We start from the raw sequence: 21,308 nt of genomic DNA, 5'->3' as shown, positions 1-21,308 counted from the left end.
AGGACCAGTGGTCATCGTGGGCGACACAGGAAACATCCCGATTAAAGACTGAAACTGCAGCATTATGAGAGATATGATCCGGCCGGAGTGGCCGAGCGGTTCTAGGCGCTACAGTCTGGAACCGCGCGACCGCTGCGGTCGCAGGTTCGAATCCTGCCTCGGGCATGGATGTATGTGATGTCCTTAGGTTAGTTAGGTTTAAGTAGTTCTAAATTCTAGGGGACTGATGACCTCAGCAGTTAAGTCCCATAGTGCTCAGAGCCATTTGATTCATTTTTTGAAGAGAGATATGGACGGAATAGGAGTAGCAACTGCACACACAGGGGCAGATTTGGGAAGTCCTGCAGCACCAAGATTAGTCCGGTGAGCCACGCGAACATGGAGGTAACTAAAATGAAATCTCATGGAAGTGCAGAAGTAGGACCCTATATAGGTGTAGGATTATTAGGTTAGAGTCAGAATTCAGGCACCCAGTTGTGAATTAAATTAAAATAACAGATGTGCCCCACAATCTTTTTAAGAATGTACAGAAAAGTAAGATTAGTATATTCATCAGAACATAAGGGGACTGAGTACAACGTAGGAGAGCTTGTTGTCTGTTGAAAAGATAGACATAGACATACTGTTTCTACCTGAACACATCACCAAAGGCGTTATAAAGCTTAAACATAGCATATTGTTCACGAAGAACTAATAGGAAACCTGAGTAGCCACATACAGGGTGGTCGGAAACAACGTGGAAATACTTTAAGGACGTTGCAGGGTAGGTAGTGCTGAGAAATAATTATTAAGAAATAATTGCTTATTAATTCGTTATATACGACTAAAATTGCTGATGATGGATAAAATACTGGAAAAACTGTTCAGAAGAAAATTCGATACGTTTCCCCGTTCCCGAATTAATTAGCTTTGATATTACCCATCAGGCAGTTACGCGCGTAATTCAAGCGTCGCGCAAGAGACGGTGTCATCCACGCTATTTTCCAACACCAAACAACACTGCTATGCGAAAACGGTAGTAGGGGTCGAACCCGAGCCAAAGTCTGCTTTATGAGAACAACTGACACCCACTGTAACTGGTGGGCCGCTTGAATTTGTGCCCGCGACAGCCAGGGAGGTGCTAATTAACCAGGAAACGGCACAACGTATCGAACTTTTTCTTAGCAATTATTTCTCAGCACTACCTACCGTGCAACGCCCTTAAAAGCGTTTTCAAACTGTTTCTGACCACTCCACATGTAGGTACTCAGTTTCCCACACTAGTTCCACACGAGTAATATGACTGACTTCTCTAACACTTTGGTGATGTCTTGATATAGAAGTAGAATGTCTATCTTTTCAGAGCTCCGTAAATCTTGCAAACAGACGACAAGTTCTCTCACATTACTATTCAAGCCTCCTATATTCCGATGAGCTAAGCTAATCCTACTTTTCTACACATTCTTAAGAATTTTGTTGGGCTCTTCAGTTATTGTAACTTATTTCACAACATGATACCTGAGTTCCGACTAACCTAATAAAGCAGTACCCATATAGAGGGCTTACTTTGCGCGACAGTGGCCACTTATCAGCAGAGCACAGCCACATATCTTTCACTCTCTCATTCAGTGTGAGCTCAGTTTATCTGCATCTTTCGGTGTAGGAACAAGCACTGCACTCACGTGAGATTTCATTTTAGTCAACTCCATGTTCGCATGGCTCACCGGAGTAGTTATGACGCTGCAGGATTTCCTAAATATCGCCGTTGTGTGTGCAGTTGCTACTCCTATTCCACCCAGGTCTCCCTTAATGTTGCAGTTTCGGTCTTTGATCAGAGTCCTCGCTACTGCGCCTGATATGATCACTGACCCTCTTTATCAAAATCCTTTACACAGCTCCCCTATGTCCTCCGTCACTTGACTACTGTAACTGTGCTAAGCAACAGTGTGTTTATATGGACTGAGTTAAGACAATTACGACAATTATATAGTTCAGATTTCTATGGCCCGTGTATGACGGAAATGTATGTTTGATCCATTGGTGCACAGTTTTTTTCTCCTTGATTGTAACAATCGAAACCGGTAGAAAAAAGTGACTTAAATGGCTCTGAGCACAATGGGACTTAACTTCTGAGGTCATCAGTCCCCTAGAACTTAGAACTACTTAAACCTAACTAACCTAAGGACATCACTCACATCCATGCCTGAGGCAGGATTCGAACCTGCGGCCGTAGTGGCAGCGCGGTTCCAGACTGTAGCGTCTTGAACCGCTTGGCCACACCGGCCGCCGAAACCGGTAGACAATAACCATAAAATTGTGCAGCTGATAGCAGGAATATGCTTTTTCCAAACTTCCACGAAAATTTTCCTGGCACCTAAAATTACATTATACTTTAATTTTTCTTTTTGAGCTAATGATTACTTACTGTGGTCAGTCTGCGGGTTATATCCTCATACACTATGTGATCAAAAGCATCCGAACACCCTCAAAAACATACGTATTCAATATTAGGTGCACTTTGCTGCCACCTACTGCCAGGTACTCCATATCAGCGACCTCAGTAGTCATTAGACATTGTGAGAGAGCAGAATGGGCCGCACCGCGGAACTCAAGGACCTCTAACGTGGTCAGGCGATTGGGTGCCGCTTGTGTTACACGTCTGTAGGCGATATTTCCACAGTCCTAACCATCCGTCGGTTCACTGTTTCCGATGTGATAACGAAGTGGAAACATGTAGGGACACGTCCAGCGCAAAAGCGTACAGGCCGACCTCGTCTGTTGACTGCCAGAGACCGCCGACAGTTGAAGAGGGTCTTAGTGTGTAATAAGCAGACATATCAAGACCATCACACAGGAATTCCAGACTGCATCAGGATCCACTGCAAGTACTATGACAGGCGGGAGGCGAGAAAACTTGGGTTTCATGGCCGCTCAATAAGCCACACAACACGCCGGTAAATGCCAAACGACGCCTCGCTTGGTGTAAGGAGCGTAAACAATGGACGACTGAACTCTGGAAAAACGTTGTGTGGAGTGACTAATCACGGTACACAATGTGGTGATCCGATAGCATGGCGTGGGAATGGCGAATGCCCGGTGAACATCGTCTTCCAGCCTGTGTAGCGCCAACAGTAAAATTCGGAGGAGATTGTGTTATTCATTTATTTATTATTGTGTCAAAAGTACAGAAATATAAAAATGTATATGTGTTGACATGATTTTACACAAAAGACGATCAAAAATTCGACACTTCAAGTGCATTTGGTGTAGCTCTCATAAGGTCTTCCATGGTGCAGGTGGTTGGTCATGAGGAACACAGAAGGAAATGGCTGTTAGTCTGCTCAGCGCCACACTGGCAAAGAACTGAGTCCATAGAGAACCCCAAGACCTCAGATTGGTCTTGCATCTCGTTGTGTTTGATCGTAACCTTTTGAGAGACCTCCATATTGACCACTTCTCCGTATGTCCAGGGGAAGTTCTTCCTTTGGAGTCATCCATTCTCCCAAATACCGACATTTCTCCCGCCATCGCGAGATCCTTGCCGTATGTGGATTCTCGATGAGAGCCTCAGTAGTTGTCAAGAAGCTCTTTCTTGATTTCAGCTTAGGATGTGCGGGCTGACGACCATATAGTGGATGGGCTTCCTTCGTTGTGGCCTTACTTCACGTCTGATTTCAGGAGCAGCTACGCCTGCGAGGCAATGGAGTCTGTCCACAGGTCTTAAGTAACCGTGATAATCCAGCAAGACTCATTTAGAGCCACATCTATGTTCCTGGCATGACTGGACTTGTACCATACATGCATATTCAGCAGTGGAATAACGCAGAGCAAGCGCGCTTGAGCGCCCAGTGCATGGATTAGTACCCCATGATGTACCTGTCAGTTTTCGCAATATGTTATTTCTGGCTTCCACTTTCTGTTTGGTGTTTAGGCAATGCTTTATATATGTTAGCGCGCTATCCAGAGTTACCTCAAGATATTTTGGAGTAGGATTATGTTCGAGTGCGATGCCTCCCCATGACATATTTAAAGATCTATTTGCCTGTTTATTCTTCAGGTGGAAAGCGCAGGTCTGAGTCTTGGCAGGATTACGTTTCAAGTAATTCCCATGACAGTAAACAGTGAATACTTCCAAAGATTTTGATAGCGTATCTTCTACAGTTTCAAAACTGTCAGTCTGTTATTGTGTGGTCGTTCTTTTCATGGAGGGGGCACGCACCCGCTGTTGTTTTGCGTGGCACTATCACAGCACATTAATGTTTTAAGCACCTTCTTGCTTCCCACTGACTGAAGAAGAGCAATTCGGGGATAGCGATTGCATCTTCCAACACGATCGAGCACCTGTTCATAATGCGCAGCCTGTGGCGGAGTGGTTACACGACAATAACATCCCTGTAATGGACTGGCCTGCAGAAAGTCCTTGTGCCAGGCCTCACCGACCGACATGCCATTCCCCAATAAACCTTCCAGCACCTGATTGAACATATGCATGCGAGAGTGGAAGCTGTCATCAAGGACAAGTGTGGGCCTACACCATATTGAATTAAAGCATTACCGATGGAGGGCGCCACGAACTTTTAAGTCATTTTCAGCCAGGTGTCCGGATACTTTTGATCACATAGTGTTATTCCATTCGTCGCCAGTTATTTTGCTGCTCAAATAATAAAACTCGTCTTTTGGTATTTCATCTATGGACCGATTCCTCTCAGCATCATTTGATTTAAGCAAATGTCTGGATAGTCAGGCTCATCCACATCAGATGAAAAGGTGTGCCCTGTCGAAGGACTAATTCAAGGCGTAGCCTTTATGTAAGGCAGATTGAAAATGCATTCAGCATCTCCATGTCAAAGTAGCAGGTATCATGTACTTCACGACTGACTACGGAACATGTGTCCTCGCAATTGTGGCAGCTCTTAGAAAAGAATAAATTGAAAGGAATACGGCTATCTCTACAGCACTACTTAATGCGTTATCAGGCGGAGGTAGTTCCATTCCAGCGCCATATCAACACAGGTTGTGAATCATGGGAGCAACCCCTAACACCTGAAATGAAAGAGCGTGAGCGTGATGCAGATGCCGCGCACACACCCACCACACTTCTTTCCATAAAAACCTTAAACATAAAAAACAACGGCGTCCGACATAGTCTTCGCGGATAAGGAAAGTGTGCTAACGGGCAATTTCTTCACTTATGGGGTACTGTGAATGCTGCCATTTATTGTCCCACGCTCTAACGGTTACATAAGGTGATACGGAGGAAACTACTGGAATTGTTTTGAAACATGTCTTGCACAACATAACTATACCGCTTATGGTCTCAGTTGCACGTAGCTCGTCGTTACATCCTCGGCGCTGCCCAGTCTCGCACCGAGCAGTGCTTATCTCTTCGAACAGTTGAAGAAGCACCTGGCTAGTTGCCACTTAAAGTCCATGTCCGACGTTCAGGAGGCTATTGATAACTTGCTCTTACACCTGGACCCCGACAACGTCGCTTTCGACATATTTGTTGACCGAAGGAACAAACCTACTTTGTGAAAGTTTAATTTTTACTGGTGCTCAAGTGGCTTCGGTATGTCTTACATTTTATGAATAAACGTTTTCTCGCATAGGAGTTGTTACGTTACCTTTCGGTCGAACCTGTTAGAGAGATAACAAAATCAATATAAAATGGGCAATGAACATCAGCAGGACGACAGCAAACACTGTTGTGGATTGACCCTTTTAGCGCAAGTAAAATGGCACACATCTCAACATATTTTTATTTACAGAAGTCTTTTCTAAGTTTCAACTGCACTATCTCCACCTTCTAGATGGTAATCTGAAAATTAGGCTCTCCCTTAATTCTGAGAAAATCCACTAATCCACTTTTGTTCAACAAATGGAATCATAAAAACATCTGATGTAGCACGGGAAGAAGAGTCAATAAACGAGACAGAATCTTCGAAACTTCCCGGTCTACATACTGTTGATAACTTGAACTGGAAGACATATATTAATAAATTGCTCGAAAGATTAAGTTCAGTTATTTTTGCTTCTAGAATAATCACTAGTCTGCATATTTCCACTCAGTAATGCATTAGGAGTAATTTTTCAGTGCAACACGTCACGAAAAATGTACTGATTCCACAAAAGTGGGCAATAAGAACAATATGTGAAATCTTGCGGGAAGCTCCTCAAAGAGTTATGACACTTTTAAGTCCACATTCACTATATATACAGTACATTCACTAATGATATTCATTATTTAAAATTCAAGACAATTTGAGAATAACAGACTGTATTTGTAACAGTACAAGAAAATATGACCTTTAATACTTATTATTAATTGAAAGTTTTTTTTTCTCAGTTCATGCACTTCGTCTTCATTGTTGTCGTCAATAAGAGATCTTCTAGGACTGGGGTTCCTGCTCTTCGTACTCTTCTTTTTACTTCCATTCTTCTCTTCTGGTGCTTTCCGTTTATTCTTCTTTCCACTTACTTCTCTTTCTTTATTTGCCGCTTCTGGTCAGTATTATAAAAACTTGCTGCAAGTATCGCCCTTGTTTCGGCCACTGCTTTTACGTCTTTCCCCTACGCAAACAGGTCAAAACCGGAGCTGAGAGGGCCTCTTTGCCCACACTGACGCGATTGCACAAAAGCTATACACCCTCTAACAGCATGACCGAAATTTCAGTAGCTAAAGTATGATTACGGAGCTAACATATGTCACTCTCAACACAATTTCATTAAAAAGAGATAAGTCACTTGCCTCTCTACAACATATTCGCAAACTGACCACTTTCTGACAGCAGGAAAACTACAATCCACGAACTTTATTATATATAGGTGTGGCACAGCAAACAGGTTAGCCTTCATGGGGTGACTAGGTCCCACAGGAACCCAACTAATACTTGTCCCCCACGACAACTTCACCCTGATCTCCCTTTCTGAAAAATAATATCTTCATTAATGCTAAATATAGGCCAGAGTGCATTCTAAGAATGCGTAAATGGACAACATGTAGCCATCCGCTGAAACCATTCGTCTTTACATATCCAGCAAAATGACTCATCCCACATAATATGATAAGAAAATCGTTCAGATAATGTACACTACTGGCCATTAAAATTGCTACACCACGAAGATGACGTGCTACAGATGTGAAATTTAACCAGCAGGAAGAAGATACTGTGATATGCAAATGAATGGCTTTTCAGAGCATTCACACAAGATTGACGCTGGTGGCGACACCTATAACGTGCCGACATGAGGAAAGTTTCCAACCGATTTCTCATACGCAAACAGCAGTTGAACGGCGTTGCCTGGTGAAACGTTGTTGTGATGCCTCGTGTAAGGAGGAGAAATGCGTACCATCACGTATCCGACTTTGATAAAGGTCGGATTGTAGCCTATCACGATTGAGGTTTATCGTATCGTGACATTGTTGCTCGCGCTGGTCAAGATCCAACGACTGTTAGCAAAATATGGAATCGGTGGGTTCAGGTGGGTAATACCGAACGGCGTGCTGGATCCCAACGGCCTCGTATCACTAGCAGTCGAGATGACAGGCATCTTATCCGCATGGCTGTAACGGATCGTGCAGCCACGTCTCGATCCCTGACGTTTGCAAGGAAACAACCATCTGCTGGAACAGTTCGATGACTTTTGCAGTAGCATGGACTATCAGCTAGGAGACCACGGCTGCGGTTAACCTTGACGCTGCATCACAGACAGGAGGAGCGCTTGCGATGGTGTACTCAACGACGAACCTGGGTGCACGAATGGCAAAACGTCATTTTTTCGGATGAATCCAGGTTCTGTTTACAGCATCATGATGGTCGCATCCGTGTTTGGCGACATCGCGGTGAACGCACATTGGAAGCGTGTATTCGTCATCGCCATACTGGCGTATCACCCGGCGTGATGGTATGGGGTGCCATTGGTTACACGTCTCGGTCACCTCTTGTTGGCATTGACAGCACTTTGAACAGTGGACGTTACATTTCAGATGTTTTACGATCCGTGGCTCTACCCTTCATTCGATCCCTGCGAAACCCTACATTTCTGCAGGATAATGCATGACCTTCTGTTGCAGGTCCAGTACTGGCCTTTCTGGATACAGAAAATGTTCGACTGCTGCCCTGGCCAGCACATTCTCCAGATCTCTCACCAATTGAAAACGTCTGGTCAATGGTGGCCGAGCAACTGACTCGTCAGAATACGCCAGTCACTACTCTTGAATAGAAGCCATCCAAACTCTGTTTGACTCAATGCCCAGGCGTACCAAGGCTTTTATTACGGCCAGAGGTGGTTGTTCTGGGTATTGAATTCTCAGGATCTGTGCACCAAAATTGCGTGAAAATGTAATCACATGCCAGTATAATATATTTGCCCAATGAATACCTGTTTATCATCTGCATTTCTTCTTCGTGTAGCAATTTTAATCGCCAGTAGTGTATCTAGCAAGTAGCTGACTACAGTGAGAATGTGGGGCACTTTCTTAAACACCTAAACCTACTTTGTGTAATATATTTCTTAAAATTTTTCATACAGTATTTAATTTTCAATAAATATTAATTCCCATATGCTTACCAGAAATACTGAAATTTCTCTGAAAGAGCAGATCTCAACAACAATTAGTGAAGACGGGTGTGGGAACCCGTTCTTCTACCGCACTGGCTTTTGTGCCCGATGGTGGCAGTATTTATGTGAGATCCAGTGGAGGACAGTGGAGCTGGAGTTATTGATTTGGCGGCGCTGCAGAGCCGTGAGGGACCAAACGGGGGCGGGCTGGCGGCAACAGGCGATATTTGCCGGCTGCGGCTGCGGCTGCAGCGGCGCGTCGGCGCCTGCGGTTGCGCCAGACGGGGTCCCACTGGCAGCGCGAGACGTGCCGATAACCTTCCGGTCGGCCGCGTCGCAAGTTCTGCTGGCGACCGACCGCCTCTGTAGCTTCCGGCACTGCGACGTTGCCCAGTGCGGGGAACACAGTTCCAGGAGTAAACCGGTATCATATGTCGTGATTTACCGTAACCTACCCGTGGACCGTTGGCCTTTGTAGCCTGGTCCCTTCAGCCCCACAAACCAATTTACGTTTATGCTTCCGTATCAACTCCCAGATTAACGACGGAGAGGTATTGTGGCAGCAACGTAAAAATTCTCTTATAGGAGTACAAAAACCAGAATATGATCCCGTCTATTAAAAGACCTCGACAAGAATTTTGGCATGCGAACGTTTTCGCGCTCTTTTTAGCATGCAGCTCTCCTCTGACTCCCACAAGCTGCCCTAACAACCACTCATACCCATCGCTGTGGTCTTTTACAAATTTTAACCAGCCGGATACGCTGTTACGTGGTAGAACTGGACCAAACAACAAGGAACAGTATTCACAGTTGACAACACCAATGTTATATTTTTTTTATTTTTTTGCTTCAAAATTCCTTAAATTGATTTAGGATATAAAATATAGACAATGCCACTAAAATTCCGCACAAACTGGAAGTAAACACACAACAAATGCGTAACGCCCCTTGCTGAGTGAGTGTGCACTTATATGAAACTTCTTGGCAGATTAAAACTCTGTGCTGGATCGAGATTCGAAATAGGGGACTTTGCCTTTCGCGGATAAGCGCTCTACCGACTGAGCTACCAATTTGCCCGCGAAAGGCAAAGGTCTCGAGTTGGGTCTCGGTCCAGCACACAGTCTTAATATGCCATGAAATTTCATATCAGCGCACGCTCCTCTGTAGAGTGAAAATTTCAATATGGAAACATCTTACAGGTTGTGGCTATGCCATGTCTCTACAATATCTTCTCTTCCAGAGTCTTGCAAGTTTGGCAGGAAAACTTCTGTGAAGTTTGGAATGTAGGAGACGAGATACTGGCGGAAGTACATCTGTGAGGAGGTGACGTCAGTCCTACTTGGTCAACTCAGTCGATAGAACACTATTCCGAGAAAGGCAAAAGCCCCGAGTTCGAGTCTCGGTCCGGCGCACAGTTTTAATCTGACGGAAGGATTCATATCAACGCACACTCCCCTGCCAAGTGAAAATTTCATCACAAATAATACGTGGACCCATCACTTTTCTGTGGGTCATTTTAACCACTACTGATAAGCGAGTGGAATGCACGAGCGTAGCCTGCCCACTAGCCAGTGGCTTGCGATTCCTGGTGCGATATGCCAGTTAATATATTCTCAGTTTTTATGTTTTCATAATACCTATTTTAACACATTGATAATTTGGCTATTTTGTTGATGTCGTGTGACAGTGACTCTGCGGCATCCAATGACATTTTTAATTAATTTTACCGTTGTGCCTGTAGTTATTGCGAGCTCCAATTTTTTTCAGTAGTGAGGTATAATTCTTCCTGTAATCAAATTTCCACTGTGTAGAGAGATCATGTAATCTTCCAACACAGGTGTTTGTTTAAATATAGTATACTGTCCCGTTACATTTTGTTATATGACGTAAAAGCAAGAGCATTTCCGTTGTGCCTTCTACGTTTCCTTTTATAAAACGTGAACTAAGTTTTTATATACATTCCCTATACTGGAGAACAAGGAATATACTTCTCTGAAATCATATGAACTGACGTCCAGCGGCGAGATGTAGTGGGCTTGAATGGTGGCAAATTTCTTGCCGGTCCACGGCAGTACGTTCGCTTCAGTGGTTCTCTTTAGATATGACAATTTTGTTTGTTTGACAATGCCGAAGTAGCGAATGATTTTGACTGCACCATCGCATGTAATGGCGTGATATGTACACTGCAACACGTTTCTGTTGAGTTACAAAAATGTTGTATAGTTGGTTTATAGTGTTTTCTGCTTCAAATTCTTATAGTTACGAGAGCTTATATTTTTGTAGGTCTGAAGATGGTCAATATCAACCTAAATTAATAACCTGATTACAAGTAAATATTGCGATCTGAGACTGGAATTATAATAAAACGTTACTGAATGTGGTGAACTGTTATTAAATAACGTACTCAAAGCTGCAGAATTTGTCTTTAATTACCCTTGCATTCATTGCCACTAGGTTGAATTTCGATAATCAGAGTTTTATAATGTAGAAGCAACAATATTGAACGACAAACCGTTATGCTTCACCTTCTAGACGACGTCCACAGGTGACAATGCTCAACGTAATAACTGTGGGACCAGTTAGCGTACTAAATGATAATCCATTATAGCTTGTCATTCAAAATTGCAGCACGATTATTGCAACTGTAGTGTTTGAAAGCTTTTCCACGACTCCATACGAATGACTCAGACTTTGGGTGCGACGCTTATTTACAGATGAGCGTATAACAGAAATTTAGACATGGTAAAATACAAGACTATTGTATGTTAGATATGAAAAGACAAAAAATTAAAGATACAAACATGCCACACGTAGTGATGCCATCTTTCACCAAAATCTGTATACTTAAAAAGTGATAAAAATAACAGGTACTTAGTCTTGAGAGAAAAATTTTAATGTGTAACGGGATTTTCAAATTTCTCTAAGAACTTTCTAGAGAGTGAAATTTTCTAATTGGAATAGTTAACATACTAAAAGGTTATTTTTGAAACAGAAACCCGGGCTTTGGAAAGAACTACAGTTTTATACCGGAGCACGAAATTTTAACTGTGAATAACTTTGATATATTTAGTTTTCAGGAAACCTAAACGTCTGCTTGAAAGAGGAGTCTCAGAGATTTCTAATAATTTATCCTTAAAATATATTAAAAAATTTTTGCTTGGTGCATTTTGACTTATCGTAAATTATGAATATTTCTTTAGATGAAATGTTGTCGTTCAAACTAAATTAATATTATCAGCTTTCGGTTAATTATACAGTGAGCAGTATAGTTTAGTGAAATAGTGCATGGACGATAATTTAGCCACTTGATGTACATACAATATGGTGCTTGAATGATTTTCAGACGGGGAACGTATGTGTGCAACTCTGTGAGCGCGAATTATGTCAAGAAGCAGAGACCACAGCATACTGAAGATGTAGAAGAAATTACAATGCTTGCGTACCGAGAATGTTTTCAAGTATTCAGACAAAACAACGTTCTAAAATTGTTCGCACTAGCGTCTTGTGTACGATTTCGTTTACAAATCGTCCGCACTTTCCCAGTAATTTTTCAACATATCATTCACCTTCCCTAATACTCATTTTAAGTTGTCGTCCCACTTCATAGGGCTTCTTCGTATTACCATTAAAGACATGTACGATGAGACTTGTGCAAGATGTTCAACACTAATCTTTTCATCAGAGACTACACCGTTCTTCCTCTTTATAATAGGTATGTTTTTGTTGCGTTTACCAAAAGTAGGTGCTCAACAAGATTGTAGTTAGAAAGTGAAACCCTGACACAGATATCAGTAACTAAATGGAAGTGGCTTACCTGCTACCCAGATTTACAGGGCAAAATTTCTATATAAAATAATATTGTAATAAGTTACTCGTCTTGGCTTGCAGAGGAAGCATGGCGCTGACGTAAGATTCTGCATCTAAACTAACAGTAGAAGATTACTGGCTTATCTAATTCATGTTCAGTATTTAAAAAAGTTCTGTCTCTCATTATATGAACTATCACTTTTACCTATAGGACGATTTTTTTGGTCGACACTATAGATAACTTACAGGCAACTTTAGAACCGAAGAACTGCCAACACCGGGCGATAATAGCTGTAACTGGTCGATAACTGGCATGCAAGTTGGTGGTAACACTAATCAATATAAATTTACTTTTTTTCTGTAACTGGCATTAAAACAGCTAATATTTATGCTTTCAGATGTTCCGATAATGAAGTATTAATGTAAGATTATCTCTAGTTTTGAAGTTGTGATAAATTACCTTAGTGTTATCCCTCACAAGAAGGTCACTGAAGGCGCAGCCGCTTTGCGTGGCCTTTGTAGTTTTCTGTTGCAAACTCCCTGATTAATACCCAGCGATAATGGACTAACATTGATTCATTCACTTTCCCGGTATCTCATTTCCATGTCCGAAATTTATTGGTGGAAGCGTACTTCTTGCTTGTATTTCACAGCACTACAGTTGTAAGAAAGGAGTCCGAGTGGTAATTTGCTAATCTAGGAAATGTAATTTTAACGACGTGTGGCACCCCAGTTTATTATAGCAGTGCAGAAGATTTGCCACAAGATCATTATAGTTTTCTTCCCTCTTATTTCCAAGGTAGTGTGTTAACGCTTGAACCAAGACATCCCAAGCTAACATTTCATCACTTATCAGGATAGCGTTGAAATGCTCATCTTTGTATAGTTTGCGTATCTGGTGATCCACGAAAATCCAGCCTCACTAAGACGTGGAAATTTCACAAGCAAATAGAGACATGCTTCCCTAGGTTTTTTCATGGCCTTAACGAAGTTTTTGATTAAGTCCAGTTTGATATGAAGAGCAGGAGAATTATATTGTTGGATTTCACAAGTGCTTTGTGCATAACGTTGTGAGAAACTGATTCACGTGATTGAGACTTAGGCCAGTCTTTCTTTTATAATGAAATACTTTGGCGCGGTTATCTCAGACGCACAGGAAGCTACGACATTTCGTGTAGCCAATATGCCAAAGACTTCCAGATTCCCGGAAACCTGGCAGTGGCAGTGGTAACACATTATCATTATGCAGTTGCATGCACTTGAGACTTAATTTGGAGGAGAAGATGAACAAGCACTGACTCTTATAGTCAGTGTTTGTTGCTGCCAATAGTCCCTGTACATCATTACAAAGTAAGAGATTCTTTTCACTTTCGAAAAATGGAAGGAATAGCATATGGCGGTTACAGAGTCACGCTTACCGTCTTATTAAGGCAGTTCCTCTTTTGTTGTGTTGACACCAACAACTGAGCTTTACCTTCCGGCTGTTCCAGATCTCTCGTTAGGTAATTAAGTTCAGTCATTAAGTTCACACTGTGTTATTTTGTGAAACTGTGTACATTCGTCGTTACACACAAAATCAGGATCTTTCGAAGACCTGAGTTTTGAAGGTAACTGTGCATCACTAGTTTCAGTACCGCTCTCGTCACTATCGCAGTCAAGTGGATTGGGACAGGCAGTCAACGTTCGTGAGGCACTGGTCGCAAGGCCGACGCCATGGTAGACTGTGTCATGGAAGACTTTTTTTCTTGCGAATACCTTGTGTTAATAGAGCTGTCATACAAAGGTGATAATCATTTACACCATTTGATATTTCTCGTCAGTTCATGGGTATATCAAAGCCCATGGAAGATCTTTCACAATTAAGTCACAAGGTATGCAAGACACATGACGATTCCAGAACTTGTCCTGGTCCCCGATATTACAGCCAAAGTACAGTCTGTACACCTTCCTAATAGGTAGCACTTCCAATGTAGCCTGTCCGCAATGCAGCAAAATTTGTGGGCACTGTTTACCCATCTGAGAGGCATTTTGAATCACAGAAATTACGATGACCACACACACTAATTACAGTAGCACGTTCTTCCAACACACGAACAGAACGCTGTAACAGAGTAAAACTTCTCTTGAAGGAAACATGTTCGACTCCTTCGTTCCTCTTCCCCTGCCCGTTGTTGCAACGCGCCAGAGCTAAAAGTAGCGACAAAACACACAGCATTCTGTCTACCATCAGACGGATTTCGAAACATATATCGGAATGAATTGTCAATGAATGCTAATAAAATATAATTAAATGCACTCAGTTTAAGTTGGAAAAGAAAGCTAATCCGAGTTATTCATTGTCGTTGTCGCTATCAGCGTAGTCGACATAGTTCACAAATATTTATTTCACCCCGGCTACATTTCCACTGTTGTCTAGTGATAATTGGTGAGAACTGCCCAGAACTGGCCGACCCTCGGCGTGCGACCGCTTATGTCATGCACTTGGCAAATAAGTGTTGTCCTGTGAACAACTGGGGAGCTGCCGGCCGGGGTGGCCAAGCGGTTCTAGGCGCTACAGTCCGGTACCGCGCGACCACTAGGGTCGCAGGTTCGAATCCTGCCTCGGGCATGGACGTGTGTGATGTCCTTAGGTTAGTTAGGTTTAAGTAGTTCTAAGTTCTAGGGGACTGATGGCCTCAGTAGTTAAGTCCCATAGTGCTCAGAGCCATTTTTGAACTGGAGAGCTGCAGTTAACAGTTCCGTATATAGTGCTCCCTGTGTTGGCAGACATAAATCTTGGTGGCTCCATGGCCTAACTGAATGTTTTGTACGGAAGGATGAAATAGTTTTTGGTCAGACAGCCATCTAGGTGGTATCTGACATTACTAGATGATGTTCAAAACTTAAACACGGAATTGTTTCGCTGCCAAGTAAAACAGCTCGATTAAACTCTATAATAAATTGCTGTAGTTTAGCGCATAAGGTAATATATATATATATATATATATATATATATATATAATAAACTGGTGTAGTTTAGCGCATAAAGTAACTGAAAGAAACACGCAATGAGACAAAAGGAAATGACAATTTTATTCACAGATAAAAATTACACTGAAGCATCACCGCGAGTAATGATGATTCCCTGTAGACTATAAAAAACGGGACAGAGTCCTTATTAGGTCATCACCGACGGCAAGGCATGCTCTGCAACGTGTCCAATACCGGCCACGAGTTTAGTAAGGAGTTATAGTGGTTGGGCGTTCCATTCCTCTATCAGCGCTGATAAAAGTTGCTCGATAATCGTTGGTGCAGGTGGACATGCTGCAGAAAGCCTCCTCGACGCATCCCACAGGAGTCAGACGGGATTTAAGTCGGGAACACGGGCACGCTAGTCCGTTCACCGACTATCCACTCATTCCAAGAGTTTTTCCACCTGCGCTGTTCGATACGATCGCGCATTTTCATCTATTAGCATGAAGCCATGGCCGAATGACCCCCAGAAAAGACATACAGTGGAAAGGAGTATAGTGCCTCAATAACACTGAGCGGAGAGTGTGTCATATTGTTTAGGTATCAGTACGGCCATGCAACATTATGACTGCCCGGAAAAATAACACCTTACGAAAAAAAACGATAAGCTCCAACAACGTTCGTTGCTGCATGACGTGCTACCGTCTGTCGCTATATGAGTCTACGTCCAGCACTGGCAGACATGATCGTTTTGGTGATCCAGGTGTTATGCTGTGGGGAGGCATGATGTTGCTTGGGCGTACTGTCCTCCAAATCATGGAACACTGTACACTCTCCACTTTCGTTATTGAGGCACTGTCTCATGTCCCATGTACGTCTTTTCAGCGGTGCATTCGGCACTGACTTCATTTTAATAGAAGACAACGCGCGAAATCATCGAATAGCGCAGATGGAGAAGCTCTTGGAATGAGTGCATTCTCGGTGAATGACAAGAATGACGAGAACCACATGCCAACGTTGTGGCCAGCGTGAGAGCACGATGTAGAACATGTACAACCGTCCGAGGTCATTACATTTTATATTAAGATCGGCGTCCCGCCGTTTTTAATTTCCAGTGAAAATTCATGAATCGCGGTGACCAGTTTACTGGTTGTCCTTGATTAAAAGTCTCCTTTGTGTTCGGCTCATTGCGTGTTTCTTTGAGTGACCATCGGTGCTATACTGTAGCAGTTCTTTCTATGTATGTGGTGTAAGTTTCATCGAGGTACGTTACTTGGATGTGACACATGAAGCGAAAACTTCTTACGCCCTTAAGATTTGCACACTCTGTATTTCTGTTGCCACGGTTAAACTGCCTTATTTGTGGCACTCTCAAATGCTTCTGTTCTCTACCGCGGCTAGTGGAGACGTGGTAGTTTTACATACAATATTTAAATAAATAAAACTAAAAGATTGGATGATTTATTCAAGAGAAAGAGCTTCAGAAACTAAGCAAGTGAGTAACGTGTTGGTATTCTAGCAGTTATTCGGCTTGGCATTCATTGACGGAGTTCTTGGATGGGCGCAGGTCAGAAAAATGGTACCGAATCTTCCCAACCCCGCAAGGATCTGAAAAACGATGGGACCGAATCCTCCCGTTTCTAAACGCTATTAGTACTCCAAGCAGGAAAAGGAATGCATATGAAGTTAAAGTAGAAGATGTAAAAATTTTTCGCATGTATGTTTAAAAAAATTTTATCTTTTATCTTATTGAGATAAATGCCAGCCAACACAGCGTCAACGACTAAGTCCCGCTCAAGGTCACGCGCAAAACGTGCTTTTAAGTGAATCAATATTTTTTGTTTAAAACGTGGGAGGGGAAGGGGATGGAGATAAGGAACATGGCAGAGATAATTATATTATTGTCTATAATACAAGATACAATGTGTCAGTTTGAGCGGATTCGGTCCTTTTACCTGCTTACCTACCTGGTTTCGGGAGCATTCGGGGCTGCGCCCATGTGGATACCCTCCTAAGGGATATCGTGCCATGTTCTGCCCATCTGGCTCGTTAGATCCTCAAACTTCCGAGCTGCTTGGAGAATCCCTCCCTAATGCTGCAAATGTACTTAACTGGGGAGAAGTCCAGAGATCTTGCTGACCAAGGTAGGAGTTCGCAAGTACGAACACAAGCAGTAGGAACTTGTGCCGTGTGCGAACGGGCTTCATCTTGCTGAAATGTAAACCCTGGATGACTTTCCATGATGGACAAACAAACGGGGCATAGAATATCGTTGACGGACACCTGTACTGTAAGGGTGCCACGGATAACAACCAAAGGAGTCCTGCTATCAAATGGCACCCCTGGCCACCACTCCTGGGTGTCGGACCGTATGGCGGGCAATAGTCAGGTCGTTATCACACAACAGTCCGGGGCGTCTCAGACATGTTTTCGTTGGTCATGATACATGGCACGAAGCTGAACTCATCACCGAAGACAATTCTACTGCAGTCGGTGATATTGCAGCCCGAATTCAATCGGGCTCGTTGGTGTACGGAGGTCAATGGTAGTCGGCGCAAGGGGGAGACGTAAGCTCAGTCCCCTTAATTGAAAAAGTGGCTCTGAGCGCTATGGGACTTAACATCTGAGGTCATCAGTCCCTATAACTTAGAACTATTTAAACCTAACTAACCTAAGGACATGCCCGAGGCAGGACTCGAATCTGCGACCGTAGCAGTCGCGCGGTTCCGGACTGAAGTGCCTAGAACTGCTCGGCCATCGCGACCGACCCCCTTAATTGAGCCGCCTATTAATAATGGTCTTTGTGGTCATCGAAGCGCTATTTGCATATCGGATCGATGATAATGATTAATGCAGGGCTCTGAGTGCCTCTCTGACGATTACTCGCTCCTCACATTCTGTCGTCTCTCTTGGTCGACCGCTTCCTTCTTGACGCTGTGTTCGGCAATGGTTCACGCATTCCCACCAACATTGTGTAGTAGTGGCGACACTCCTATTCAAATGTCGAGCGATTCGCCGGTTATCACAACTTCCTTCTTTGAGCCCAACAACACGGCATCTCTGAAATGTTGACATCTATCTACATTTTTCACGCGCCTGTCGGCGAGGCATAGTTACTGTCCAGCTGAGTACATGGAATGAAAAAAATGGAAATGAGCGTTGGGCGTCATTGGCCGGGAGGCCACTTGAGGGGCAGGTCCGGTCGCCTTGGTCCAGGTCTCATTACATTCGACGCCACGTTGGGCGACCTGCGCGCCGGATGGGGATGAAAAGACGACGACAGCACAACGCCCAGGCTCTGAGCAGAGAAAATCCCCGACCCAGCCGGGAATCGAACCTGGACCGTAGGACGGCAATCCGTCAAGCTGACCACTCAGCTATCGGGGCGGACAGTACATGGAATGATATTCGCAAAGACTTTATGTCCTCGTTTCGACATGTCCCCTGTTTATTATCCTAGCCAGCTACGCGGTGAAATTGCCGCTGCAGCAGCACACATTTATCCATTAGCCGCCAAAGTTTAGAACGTTGCATTTTCCATCAATTTTTTTTCTTTTTTTGTCTTAGAGCGTATATCGGTGTTTTAAGAGAGGTACGATTCATTACAGCAAGTGGAATTTTTGTTCAAGTCATTCTGCATTTTCTTACAAGTGCCCAACGACGATAATTTCCTGTTGACAACAGCATCACTAGCAAACAATCTGATAAATCATTTTACTATAGCGTAAAAATATGGTAGAAAACCCAAAGAGATTGTGGTCACATGTAAAGTACACCAGTGGCAAAAAACAGTCAATACCGTCACTGCGCGATAGCGATGGAAATGTTGCCGATTATGGTGCCACTAAAGCGGAATTACTAAACACAGTTTTCCGTAATTCCTTCACGAAAGAAGACGAAGTAAATATTCCAGAATTCCAAACCAGAACAGCTGTTAGCACGAGTGACATAAAAGTAGATATCTTAGGTGTTGCGAGACAACTCAAATCAGTTAAGAAAGGCAGGTCTTCCGGTCCAGATGGTATACCAATCAGGTTCCTCTGAGAGTATGCAGACACAATTGCGCCTTTCTTAGCAATCATATACAACCGCCCACTTGACTAAAGGTCTGTTCCTAAAGACTGGAAAGCAGCACAGGTCACACCAATATTCAAGAAAGGAAATAGGAGTAACCCATTGAATTACAGACCCATATCACTGACCTCAATTTGCAGTAGGATTTTGGAGCGTATACTGTACTCGAACATTATGAATCACTTTGAAGAAAATGACTTATTGATATATAGCCAACACGGATTCAGAAAATATCGTTCTTGTACAACACAGGTAGCTTTTTATTCCCATGAAGTAATAAGTGCTGTGAACAAGGTATCTCACATCGATTCCATATTCCTAGATTTCCAGAAGGCTTTTGATACCGTTCCTGACAAGCGCCTATTAATCAAATTGCCTGCATATGGAGAATCGTCTCAGTTGTGTGGATTCGTGATTTTTCCTCAGAGAGGTCAGAGTACGTAGTAATAGACGGTAAATCATCGAGTAGAACAGAAGTGATATCTAGCGTACCGCAAGGTAGTGTCATAGGCCCTCTGCTGTTCCTCATTTATATAAATGATCAGCCCCCTTAGATTGTTTGCAGATGACGCTGTAATTTGCCGTCTAGTAAAATCATCAGACGATCAATTCCAATTACAAAATGATCTAGAGAGAATTTCTGTATGGTGCGAAAAGTGGCGATTAGCACTAAACAAAGGAAGTGCGAGGTCATCCAATGGGTAGTAAAAGAAATCCGATGAATTTTGGGTATACGATAAATCGCACAAATCTAAGGGCTGTCAGTTCGACTAAATACCTAAGAATTACAATTACGAGCAACTTAGATTGGAATTACCACATAGATAATATTGTGGGGAAGGCGAAACAAAGACTGCGTTTTTTTGGCCGAAAACTTAGAAGATGCCACAAACCAATTAAAGAGGCAGTCTACATTACATTTGTCCGTCCTCTGCGGGAATATTGCTGTGCGGTATGGGATCATTACCAGTTAGGATAGACGGAGGACATCGAAAAAGTGCAAAGAAGGGCAGCTCGTTTCGTGTTATCGCGCAATAGGGGTGAGAGTGCCACTGATACGATACGCGAGTTGGGGTGGCAGTCACTGAAACAAAGGCGGCTTTCTTTGCGGTGAGATCTATTTACGTAATTTCATTCACCAACTTTCTCTTCCGAATGCGAAAATATTTTGTGGGCACCCACCTACGTAGGGAAAAATGATCGTCATAATAAAATAAGAGAAATCAGAGCTCGAACGGAAAGATTTAGGTGTTCCTTTTTCCCACGCGCCATTCGAGAGTGGAATGGTAGAGAAGCAGTATGAAAATGGTTAGATTAACCCTCTGCCAGGCACTTATGTGTGAATAGCAGAGTAACCATGTAGATGTAGAAAAGTTTTACTTTAGTATTTGTATTTGTCTGTGTTTATTTTTCAAGCTCGTGTATTTTATCATATATTACAGTTTCGTGAAGTAATTAATGAGTTGGTTTGATCTTTCTTTTAGTAAATTCGGAGTTGTTCGTAATGGAGTGTTTTTTGGGATGTGCCGGCAGGTGTGGATCTTCGGCGACGTGTGGTGCGCGGTGTGGCTGGCGGTGGACGTGTGGATGTGCACGGCGTCCATCCTGAACCTGTGCGCCATCTCGCTGGACCGCTACGTGGCGGTGACGCGGCCCGTCACCTACCCCAGCATCATGTCGCCGCGGCGCGCCAAGATGCTCATCGCGGGCGTCTGGGTGCTCAGCTTCGTCATCTGCTTCCCGCCGCTCGTCGGCTGGAAGGACTCGCACACGGCGCAGCCCCGCCCGGAGCCCTGCCCCTGGACCTGCGAGCTCACCAACGACACAGGGTGCGTAGAAGAGCACTGCAGTAGCGTGACCAGTCCATCTGGCGTTCACACTGCTACGGTGTGTGAGAGAGAACGCGAACATACTTCGCTGAAGTTGCCGAAATT

At 43.4% G+C, this 21,308-nt stretch overlaps 1 protein-coding gene across 1 annotated transcript in view; it reads left to right on the top strand.

The window, feature by feature from the left end:
* Window positions 1-21,308, top strand: part of LOC124789000 (octopamine receptor Oamb-like) — a 596,669-nt gene that overhangs the window by 509,128 nt on the left and 66,233 nt on the right. Inside the window, exon 4 of the mRNA XM_047256287.1 lies at window positions 20,908-21,203. Within this exon, the coding sequence (XP_047112243.1) occupies window positions 20,908-21,203 (296 nt within the window). The remainder of the gene's footprint in view (window positions 1-20,907; window positions 21,204-21,308) is intronic.

The sequence above is a fragment of the Schistocerca piceifrons genome, chromosome 3 (assembly GCF_021461385.2).
Source record: "Schistocerca piceifrons isolate TAMUIC-IGC-003096 chromosome 3, iqSchPice1.1, whole genome shotgun sequence".
Lineage (NCBI taxonomy): Eukaryota > Metazoa > Arthropoda > Insecta > Orthoptera > Acrididae > Schistocerca > Schistocerca piceifrons.
This window is presented reverse-complemented; position numbering and strand designations above follow the sequence as displayed.